The sequence below is a fragment of the Lissotriton vulgaris genome, chromosome 9, assembly GCF_964263255.1.
Source record: "Lissotriton vulgaris chromosome 9, aLisVul1.2, whole genome shotgun sequence".
Taxonomy (NCBI): domain Eukaryota; kingdom Metazoa; phylum Chordata; class Amphibia; order Caudata; family Salamandridae; genus Lissotriton; species Lissotriton vulgaris.
Window position 1 is genome coordinate 1,130,649,955 of NC_141697.1, and position 12,257 is coordinate 1,130,662,211.

The window sequence follows — 12,257 nt, forward strand, 5'->3', positions numbered from 1 at the left end:
AGAGGAGGGGAGTAATAACTCTATTAAAAATAAAATATAAAGATTGTGTGATATTTGCAGCTTTGGATGTCTTTAATAGGTTTTGCCAAAACTTATCCCATTGGGATACAGACAGTGTCTGGAATAGATCCTGTTCCCATTCTAGTTTAATATTTGATTTACTAGGTGTGCCATCAAGTGTAGATACAATTTTGTATATAAAGGAGGCACTAGGTATAGTATCAGTAGGAATTTGATATAAGGGAGAATCAGGCATGAAAGAAGTAGGAATTAGGTGAGAGAGAAAGTTCTGTACACATTCCTGTAATTTGGGAGTTAAAGTATTATACTGCTGAAAACAGGAATCCGATAAGTGAAAGATCTCTTGTAACTGATGGAAGGATAGAATCACATTATTAACAATCATTTGATTGACATAAAAATACCCTTTTCTTTCCATTGTTTGTAGTAGAATGATTTGTGACAAAATTTAATGTATTTATTAAACCATAATGAGGAAGCTAGAAAAGATTGATATTTGTCAAAACATTTTAAGAAAAGTGTATGTAACAGGTAGTGAGAATGTTTTAGAATTGGGTATCTAGAAATAAAAGTACAGTTAGTAATGTATGCAATATCCCGCACTGAAAAATCGTTTAGCAATGAACATTCAACATTAACCCATGAAGGTTTAGGTAAATACTGATAATCTTTAGATAAAGCCAAAAATTGACGAATTTGAAAAGCATTATGGAGCAATTGAAAATCAGGAAATCTTACACCCCCCTTGCTCTTGGGACAAATCAATTTGGATATAGCAATACGTTCATGTTTATTATGCCAAAGAAATTTAATACATAACAAATTAATCTGAGTAAAGTAGTATTTAGGGATTTTGAAAGGTAACATTGATAACAAAAACAATTTCTGGACAACAGTCATCATTTTAATTGTGTCAAGTCTGCCCCACCATGATACAAATAAAGGTGACCAAAGGTTCAACAAATTGGTAATTTTAGATTTTAAGGCAGTGAAATTATTGAATAATGTATCACGAATGTTAGAGGAGAACCATGTACCTAGATATTAAATTTTTTGAGGACACCATGTAAAATTGGCTGAGTCAAACATATGTCTGTAACATGAAGGATTTAAGGGTAGAATTTCGGTCTTAGAGAAATTTAATTTATAGCCTGAAACATTAGAGAAAACAGAGGTCTCTTGTAGAAAGGGGGTAAGGAGGACGCAGGATTGGACATATAAATAAGGATATCATCAGCGTAGGCAGATAATTTAATTTGATGGGAATTTATTTTAAAACCAGTAATGAGAGGATTACTTCTAATGATTTCTAGAAAAGGTTCTAAGCATAAGAAAAGAAGTAACGGGGAAAGGGGACAGCCCTGAAGAGTACCTCTTTGAAGATAAAAATATGGAGAAAAAAGACCATTAACAAAAACGCAAGCTTTTGGATTTGTACATAAAAATGTGCCAAATGAAATGAACTTTGGACCAAAATCAAACCATTTTAGTGTGTGAATCATAAAATACCAGTTAATTAGATTGAAGGCTTTTTCTGCGTCTACAGGTAATGCAGCTAATGGAGAGGGATATTTTTTACTAAGAGCCAGAATATTGGAAAACATTCAAGCATTATCAGAAGCCAGACGACCTGTAGCAAAACCAGCTTGATCTCGATTAATGATAGAGGGGATAACTTTCTCTAGACGAGTTGCTAAGATTTTTGCAAACATTTTACAATCATAATTGATTAGTGATATAGGACGAAATTGTTTGCAAAAAGGAGGGGTCTTTATCTGGTTTAGGGATTACAATAATGAGAGCTTCCAAAAAAGAGCCACTGGCCTTAGAATTGGATATGAAAGAATTAAAAAGTTCTAATAATTTAGGGGCAAAAATTGATGAGAAGGCTAAAAACAATTCAACTGAAAAGCCATCAGGGCCAGGAGCTTTTGCTTTTTTTAAGGATTTGAGAGCATCAGATAATTCTTGAAGAGAAATATCCTCCTCAAGCTGTTTAAAAACATGCAGGGAAGTTTTAGGTTTGAGAATATCTCGGAAAAAAGAGGTAAAGTCTTCTTCAAAGAGTTTAGTAGTTTCTGTGTATAAAAGATTGTAATATGATTGAAAACTATTAATAATCTCAGAATCCGTTGAGAGGAGTGCATTAGTTGATTCTGAGGGAATAGGGCCGATAGCTTTACGTTCTGATTTAATTTTTCAATAATTTACTAGCATTTTCCCTGCTTTGGACTCCGTGATATTTCGATTTAATGTTAAGGAGGATATTACATGCATCCGTAGTAAATAATTTATTCAGGGTGGACTTAGCTTTAATTAATTCTTGTACAGAGGGTAGGGATTTGGATGAGTAATAATTGTGTTCAAATGTTTTGAGAAGAGTTAGTGTTTCTTTATATTTAGCATTCATTAGCTTTTTTTCATTCATTAAAGAGTAAGCAATAGTAAAGGCTCTAAAGGATGATTTAAATGCATCCCAATTGTAGTGTAATGATGTATCTAACAAATTGTTAAGTACAAAAAATTCCTTAATAAAGGATGTCGCTTCTGACATAAAAGTACGATATGATAAGAGGTAATTATTAAAACACCATCAACCTTGTTTATATGTTGTGATAGGTCAATAATGGTAGAAACAGGAGCATGGTCAGAAATAAAAATAGAACCAATTTCAGATGTTTGGAGACAAGGTAACAGCGATTTGGAAATTAAAATATAATCAATACGAGATCTAGTATGGTGTACAGGAGAGTAGAAAGTAAATTCTGTGGTATCTCGATTACATGTTTTCCATGTATCAAATAGGGGACGGGAGGAAATGGCTGATTGAAATGATTTGTGGGTTGTATCTGGTTTAAATTTGCATTTAGATTGTCTGTCTGAGCACGGATCCAACCAGTTGTTAAAATCACCACCAACCACAATGTTAGAATTGGATACAGATAATAATTTCAATTTTATAGATTGCCAAAATTCTGGATCTGGTTTTACAGGCCCATAAATATTGAAGAAGGTAATTTGTCTTTTATTTATTATACATCAACTATTTCCCAATGTCATGTGGGATCACAATCTGATGACAGAATCTGTGCATTAGTAGATTTATGAAACAATATAGCAACACCACCATGACGATCAATAGCAGGAGAAAAACAATTTGATTGACCGATTGGCATTTGAGTTTAAGAGACTCTTTATCATTACAGTGGGTTTCCTGTAAAAAAGCAACCTGGGTATTAAGTTTAGCTAAATGAGACAATACCTTTTGATGTTTGACAGGATGACCAAGACCACAAACATTCCACAAGACCACCTTAACCATGATGTTGGAGTGAGGAAACAGGGACACGAAACTGCAAAATCAACAGGAGTAAAACATGGAAAGACATTGTTCAATCTGTGAGAGGGAAGACATATTATTAAAATTAAAGTGAGTACTAAAAAACAGGATAAAGAGTGAGATAAAATGTGACATACTTTTAGAAGTAAAACAGTTACCAAAGGCCAAGACTAAAAGTGAGACATAACAAGAGAAGTAGAGAAGTAGAGAAAAAGAAGAAAGAAAGAAAAGAAAAGAAACAGAAGGAAAAAGCAAGCAACAGCTGAAGGAATAACATCCAGATCTGTAAAAAGAAAAGACGTCAAAAAAGGAGGTGCCTAGTGACGCCAGAGGATACGGACCTCAGTAATAGGAACAAACAAGAAGAGAGAAAGAGAACCTCATGAATATAAGGAAAAACTCATAATCTGAGAACATTGAGTAAACATGTATGCTGGATTCAAATTGACATTCCTAAAAAACTAGAGAAGTCAAATATTAGTATCCATTCCATTAGATGAAAGGTTATGAAGATAAAGTTTAAGTTTTTCCGGATCATCAAATGAGCGTGACCGACCACCATGTGCAATCTTACAGAGATATGGATGGAGGATTCCATATTGGATGTTAAGATGTCTCATCTGAGGACATAAAGCAAAAAATATTTGCGAAGTGTGTTTGTCGCGTTGGAAATATCCTGAGATATGAAGAGATTATGGCCAGACCAAATGAGACGATGTTTAAGTCTTACAGCCTTCAAAACATGCATTAGCTCAGTAAATTCTAGAAAAACCATTATGATTCCGCGTGGTTTTGTAGCGTTAGGGTTTAGACGTCCCAGACAATGTGCTCTTTGTATATTGAGGGGACTTATTGAAGCCTGAAGATCTAAGAGTTCTGGAAGAAATTTCTGTACAAACGACACCTTATCTGGACTTTCATTGTTTTCCGGATGTCCATAAAGGCGTAAATTATTTCTACGATTTCGATTAGCAAGGTCCTCAGTATGGATTTTTAGCTTGTGAATTTCCTGTTCTAGTAAAGGGATCTTGGTAGATACATCTTGCAGGTCGCTAACACGTTCCAGTTCCAGTACCTTACCTTCCGTTACAATCCATCTCTCCTCAATCTGTTTTAGCTTTTCATTTGTCATGGACATAAAGGGTTGAAGACCACTGGCTTCATCTAAAATAGTCTACAACAGGATTCTGAGAAGAATGAATGGGAGAAGGCGGGTCATTTTGATGTCTTTTTGGTTTTGTACCAGATACAGAAGATCTAGCAGAGTCGATATCATTAGCCATTGTAATATGCAAATGATATCACCAAAAGACTGGAGTAAAATTGAGGTATTCACAACAATTGCCGTAGAAAATCCAAAAAATAGTATGTTTATAGCCACAGTGCATTCAATGTGAGACCAAGAGTAACTTAATTAAAGTTCCTAAGAAAAACACGTTATCACTATTTGATAAGAAAGCTGCTTCATTTCCTTAGTATATTGGTAAGTGCATGAGGAAAACTGTGTAGTATCAAGCTGTATAGTGACAGTAGTGGTCCAGTTCAATTAGGTAATATGAATAGAAAGTTAAATCTTCTATTTCAGCCAAAAAACTGTAATAAATGAAATAATTGGTGACATTATTGCAGTTCCTTATCAGAAGCGGCAGAACTTGGCAGATCAGAAAGATGCGAGCACAGCGACCTAAAATGGCGGCCGCCCGCATCTCTGACACAAAGAATTTACCGTGAACTGAAAGCAGCTTGAAGAGAGCACAAATCCATTCAAAATGCAGTCTCCAGACTCACCGCATTGACTGCAGGACATGCCCGTCACTCCGTACCTTGTGCATTACTGAAGAGTTTTAAATATTACTCAATAAAATCTCCGTTGATTAGCTCTGATCTCTGTGAAGAGTGACTCTCTGGGGTGGTGTGGCTCCTTGTTAGTGCAGGCGGAAAGTTGTCACAGGGATTCTTTACCCTTTTCCAGTGGGCAATATGAAATATCCTATGTCAGAGGCAAAGAGGGCTAGCACATAAAGAGGATCGCTGCGGGATGTGGCATTTCCTTATCAGAAACGGCAGAACTTGGCAGATTAGAAAGACGCGAGAGCAGTGACCCAAAATGGTGGCTGCCCGCGTCTCTAACAGGAAGAATTTACCGCGAACTGAAAGCGGCTTGAAGAAGGCACAAATCCATTCAAAATGCGGTCTCCAGACTCACCGCATTGTCTGCAGGGCAGGCCCATCACTCTGCAACCTGAAAGACGGGATAAGAGATTCAAAATAAACTTCAGAGTTCCGCGATACAGCGGAGCTAAAGCCGAATCCACCACTACACCTCGGCGCGCTAGCCACGCCCCCTCGCCTACATTTTTTTTAAAGTGAAGGGATACCGTAAATAACGCACACACATTTTCCATTACACACTGCACCTACCAAAGCTGAGAAAGAACGCTCACAAGGCCAATTGAAAAACTGAGATTGTTAATGTTGTGAACTTTCTCTGTTCTACTTCTGTTCCCCAGAATGTGTTTTTGACCTATTTGTAATTGTGATACTTCTATCTATGGACTACCTTACCCACTGTCCTAACCACTGTATAGAAATGGGTACAACACATTAAAAGTCAGATCTTTTTCTGAATTTTTTACTTAGAAGTTTTAAAATATTGGTTACAGGCAGAGGTATTTGGAATTCTCATAAGCAGCATTAATGGATCTTTTGGATAACTCTTTAACATAATCAAAATGCCCGGTCTTATAAATAAGCATTAATTAATTAATATTTGCCTCAGTCATTGTACTTATTCCAGAGTCCTCACATTAAGTATGCCCCATCTTTTACTAGCAATTACAGAGCTACACCCTGCTTTTACTTGCAGAAAACAATACAGTTATGACCATGTATTACACATTGCATTGAGCTGATTGGCTTGTTAGTACTTAATGTTCTATTATCATTGTCTCTTTTTAAAATGGGAAAACTCTGTTTATTTTTTCAATAACGTTTTGCTGGTAGTTTATAATGAAAGAAAAAGAACAGATATGTAATAAGATAAAATAATGCTTTTCATGTGTGTCTTTGCTCACTCAAAACTTTAATAATACACTTATATAAGTTAGTGTTATACAGGAATTTGAAGTACTGGAACCTTAATCAATATAACGATTGAAATAGTAGAGAACAGGACAAACAGTTGATATAACGTTAAATTCTAACTTGAAAATCTGTTCTCGTTTTTTGTTACATAAAGAGCAATAGATTGCTATGTTCAAGTCAATGTGATACAATGTTTTAAACATCTTCTACAAAAGAGATAATCTAAAAATTAAGAGAAGATATTCAGTGGTCTAAATTATGTAATTACTTTTTCCAGGTTTTTTGCACGAAACTATTAGAGGCTGGTATTCCCCCTGAGGTGACTACTGGAATCTTCTCTAATATTTCATCAATTTATCGGTTCCATGGACAGTTTCTCCTGCCTGAATTGAAGACACGAATTACGCAAGAATGGTAAGAACATTTCACCAAATTCCAATCTAACTGTTGAATGCTACTACTTGTAAATAAAATTGGGTCTGCAGATGAGTTATCGCTCTTTGATGTGCATTCATCATTTTCATCCTCATCACCATTATGTATAGCAGAGTGACCAGAAAGTGACACAATTCGCTGATTGCTTTTGACTTCTGTTAATAGATATTCAACCTTGAACTAGGATTTCCTTTGAACTAATGACAACAGTAAGTACATTTATGTAAATGCTGCTTAGTATTTTTACATTCTAGGGTTCTGAACGCATACAGGTAAAACTTCTAAAATGTTACAGAAGATAGTTGGGCTGTGTATTGATCATCAATAATTACTGCTAGTAGTTGCTGTTGGCTAAATATTTTCTAAAAGTAAGCTACAGATATAAAGAGTATGGCAGTGAAGAGCATTTGATCCAGTGCTCTGTACAGTTAATAATGTACGTTAAACACACTTTCACCACTGGGAAGGTTCTAAATGGGAATGTATGAATAGAGGGACAGGAACTTTGTGCAAATATTCACTTATTTCATTGCAGGCAAAAAGTTCAGAGTGAATTTATTCAACATTTAGTCTGCTAGTCATAGATAAATCTGACTTTCGGCTAATTTGCATTCATATATATTCTCTCAGGTTAAACCTTTGATATAGTTAGTAACACTTTATTCTTTCAATACAAACCAGACCTATACTACCCAAAATATGTGTGAATGTGTATATATATATATATATATATATATATATATATATATATATATATATATATATATATATATATATATATATATATATATATATATATATATATATATATATATATATATATATATATATAATAACAACAGTTCCAAACTTTGACCAGCGCTTACTCGCTATGCTGCGCCGCCTGCCGCAATATATATATATATATATATATATATATATATGTCATGACTTTCATAAAGACCAACCACTATTTAAACCACTGCCCTTGAGAAGATCTCTTTATGCTACGGCATCCTATATGGCATGAACGCACGAGTTGCAGTCTGGTACAAGTTGTCCGAGAGTAGCTAGAATGTATCGCTGACACTCAACTCTTTTAAAAGTGTATGGAACCAGTAGTCCTGATGTCAGAAACGTACATTGGAATGCATGGGTACTCACAGTTACATTTGGCGCCTTCTACTGCAGATGAAGTTTCTGCTTGTACTCTGTTTTGGCTTGTTTGTTTGACAATATGTTCTGATCGTGTTACTTATGTGAATTGCTGAGACATTACTTGTTATGGAAGAGTTTGTTCTGGAACATACGTGCACCCATAAACTTGCTTGGCCAACCACAAACTACTGAATTACATAGAACTTCACATAAAATAGCAACAAAATGTAGGAACCAGGGACATTACCTTTTACCAAAGTAATTCTTTGCAGTGGAATGTCAGACAGATGTATTTCTTCATAAAGAAGGGAGATTGTGTAGAGTTATGTGGTGGAGAGGATATAAGTGTAAGTCCCCTTAATAATGAAACATCCACAGTCTGATCTCGCTAGTTAGTACCTTCAGCCAGACTGACATTTTCTCTTACAATCGCACAAGTAATGGAATTAGAATGAGGTTCAGAAATTCCAATTTTTTTTCTCCACAAGATACTTACATGTAAGGTCTGCAGTTATCGGCTACTCCTTAATGTAACTATCTTTCTGGTACATGGATAAGAAATGTTGCAGAAAGTCCACACCAGAACTGGAAGGAACATCAGATCTACTAAGTACAAAATTTCTTTGAGTGTAGAGAACAACTCTAATGGTCCTGTTAGAATTAAACCTTTGGCTGTAAAATCTTGAATAATGATCTGCTTTTCATGTTTGATTGTCTTACTAAACATCAGCGGTTGTAATGTAACAGATCTTAAAGTGATTATGCGGGCCTAGTCAAATAATACAAAACTCCATAATAAAATTGGAATAAAGTAACATTTCTTTTCGATGTTCTCACAATTCTGTGAGTTATAGTTTAAAATTCTTCTTGGCAAAAATAAGGTTAAAAGCCTTTATAATGAACTCGATGAGTATTCTGTTTTAGAATAACGCGTTACAAATAAAACCTGTAACATTCGGATGATCTCTTTTTAAAGCAGGCACTATAGTCCTTCAAAAATCTGAGTATTAAAAAAATACATAGATATCTAATGTCCTATGACACAGACATATGCTTACATATTTTGTGGTAAAACAAAAAGATACAAAATTTCTCTCACTTCAAAAGGCAAGCACTTAAGACCCCTTACAATGGACCATACCCTTATTTGCTTCACAAAGCCTTGGTGTTCAGTTGTGGGGAGAAAAAGCTCAAAATGAAAAAAGGCATAAATACAAAATGTATCCATTTGGTTCGCTAATTTATGTTGCAAAACCACAAGCAACTTAAATGAGGTCATACTGTCTGGCATTGCTAACAGGTTTTAACACCTACTGTGACCTCTTTCACTGAATGCCATCTATAAATCAATTTTGCTTACTTAAAGACATTCCAAGTTTTGGATGATGTTGATTTAAAAAAAAAACAGCATTTAAAGTTATTGAAAGAATGAAAATCATATATTTCCTATGTAGATAGTTACATTCGTTTATAGTCTGTGGGTTGGACGGGTTTACAATTGAAAATGCTGTACTTGGTCCACATGGCGCTGCAGCCTATAGTTCGATGTGAACGAAGGAAACAGTAAAATTATGACAATAACTTTTTTATCACATCTGGAATAAATGTCATGTCTGAGTACTTGTTCATGAACTCGGTGTCATAAAGACTACTTTCAACATAAACAAGGAGTGTGAAATCACTGTGTCCTGTCATAGAGTAGCTGCTCTAAGCTCAGAACTGACTTTTCCCCCTTTTGTACTTTTCCTGATACAGCCACCATAGCCTGTAATTACTTAATGGGTGTACCAGCTTCTCCATAGTTGCATCCCTGCTTCATCAGTAATTGGCGTTTTGCAATTTGCTCTGAGTAGAGACCCGTCGATCTCAGTGAATAACCCCAGTACGCATTTGGTGACATCCATGATACCTCCTTTTAGGGCTAACTTTGACACTACATTGTGGTGTTGCCTTTGAATTGGGCTACCAGAGAAAGATTGGGCTTTGATGGTGTTTTTGATGGTCAGCTGTTGACTCATATGGAAACCAATTGTTTGCTGTGTACCACAGTGATCGCAACACCAGACCTTGCAGCAGAGATCCATGTGCGGGAGCTGTAGGGTGTATCCGAGGCCCAATAGGAAGGTGAACTACACACCAATGGAGTAACAGATATCACTGGTCCATCCACTTTCTTTGATGGGAACGGTAGTGCTATCTTTATTGGAAGGAGAGATGGTTCATTTTGATCGCTCACACAACACGTTATCACTTATGGTGCTGAGAATTTTAAAGCAGCATGCACTTTATGAACTTCACCTGGTGCATTAGCAGTCTCTGTAATACTTTACTTGAAGAGAGCTGGGAAGTTTATTTGTTAAAACACTGCCTTATTTTGATAGTAGTTAGAAAATTATATTGTACAGCAAAATTACTTGGCACAGTATGTTTAAGGAAACATGTGTTCCCTGTTTTATTTGAATTTAATTTGTAAATAAAATGCACACAAAGCAGATGGAGGGCAGAAAGCCTTGCAGCTGTACTGGTACTTCATGCAGCCCTTTGTAGGCCGTCTTCTCCCCTCTACATTGTCTCTGCGATTTATTAATGCTCAAGAGGACCATTGATCCAAAAGGAAGGTTGGATGAAAAATCAACTCTTAGTACAAAAAAGAGGAGGGGCTTAGGAATTAACTAAAATCCCCCCTGCTGCCCAACTGAAACTCATTCCACCAACATGAGAGGCTACACTCAAAGGCTTTGTACGACTACTCAACCAAAAGAAAGGTAGAAGTAGACCCATGTGACCATTAGGTCCCCAAAGGTAATCTTTAGGTTGAGTAGTCATACTTACCCTTTACAGGTTGCCTCTTTATGTTGGTGGAATGATACCAAATGCCGCTTATTACTGTACAAATTGCCACCAGCTTGGTAGGTGTTTACCAGTGACTTAATCACCTGCCTACTGCGAAATAAATTGAGCCCACACCCTTTCATAATGTGGGGCACCTGATGGTGTTATCTTTTAGTTGCTAGTAACCTGAGCAGGATGTCAGTTGCTGAAATACGGCTAAAACTTTTTGGATTGTTGGTTCCGTTTTGGATTTTGAGGGACTTACATTAATATGTGCTCTCAAAATCTTTTCTTCTTCAAAACCTTAGTGATCGCTGCAATTGTTAAAAAAACTTCATTAACCCCTTGCATGCTGATGACGGAGCGGTTCCGTCATCAGCTACGGGTGAGCTGTGCTGATGACGGAACCGTTCCGTCATGACTCCGCCCGCGCAAGGCGGAGTGAGTATGGGCGGGGAATTCCAACCGCCGCAAGGGGTTAATAAATGTTTGAGACAGGGTGGTTTCACAAATAAACGTAAATTAATGTTGTTGGTGGAGGAGATGTAAGACAGACCTTATTATGCAGTAGGTGGTGCGGTACGCAATTAATGCCACAATTGTGGATCACACTGAAGCTTCAAATAATTTTACAAACTTATGAGAGACTGGGAGGTACTGTGATTGAGTAATCTAAAATGTTTTGATTGAGACCAGTTCCCAAATGTTGGGTACAAGCCAGCTCCTCCAGCTGGTCATATCACTTCACAAACAGTCCTGCTGCACAGAGTGTAGATTCTCTCTCGACAAAGGTGGTGATAGGCTCCCAAGTCGGTTAATAAGCCCAAAATTGAATATAGATTTCCTTTGAGTTATGATTTAATCTCCATTTTTGGCATTGGTAAAGCAGGAATGAAGTATACATCTAAGCTGAAGTAATATGAAGTGGATGACCCCTACGTAAGTGAGAAGTGGTCTCTGTTTAGTATTGCTTTGTACAAAAACACAGTTTTGATTAAGCCTGGACCACGCTTAACAGAGCTCCGCAAGCGGTGGAGTTTCTTTAGATAAATGCAGATCGCTGTGATTTTCAGTGCCGGGTGCTTGTCCACACTGTGCAATCATCGCAAATGGCAGCATGCACAGCACAAGCGGGCGCTGCTTCCTTTCTGCTGATCGGGTAGATTTTTCCTCGGGCCTCAATTTTCTCAACGCGAATAAACTGTTTCTCAATACGAACGGTCTGGAGCATACGCGACCTCTCGCAGTGAGAAATCAGACTGCCCATGTTGAGAAATCTCGCCGGGAGGTTGATTTTCCATGCTCCCACTCGCAAACCTGATGTTGACGATCGTGAATGAGGAAAAATCTCGCCTGGAGGTGGTGTGGGAGGGTATGCTCAGACTTGAGTCCCTTGCTCATTGCACCA

At 36.8% G+C, this 12,257-nt stretch overlaps 1 protein-coding gene across 1 annotated transcript in view; it reads left to right on the top strand.

Annotated features, from left to right (window-relative positions):
• The window catches only part of FGD3 (FYVE, RhoGEF and PH domain containing 3), a 569,969-nt gene that overhangs the window by 416,492 nt on the left and 141,220 nt on the right, over window positions 1-12,257 (top strand). The window contains exon 6 of the mRNA XM_086939157.1: window positions 6,723-6,859. Coding sequence (XP_086795283.1) covers window positions 6,723-6,859 — 137 coding nt within the window. The remainder of the gene's footprint in view (window positions 1-6,722; window positions 6,860-12,257) is intronic.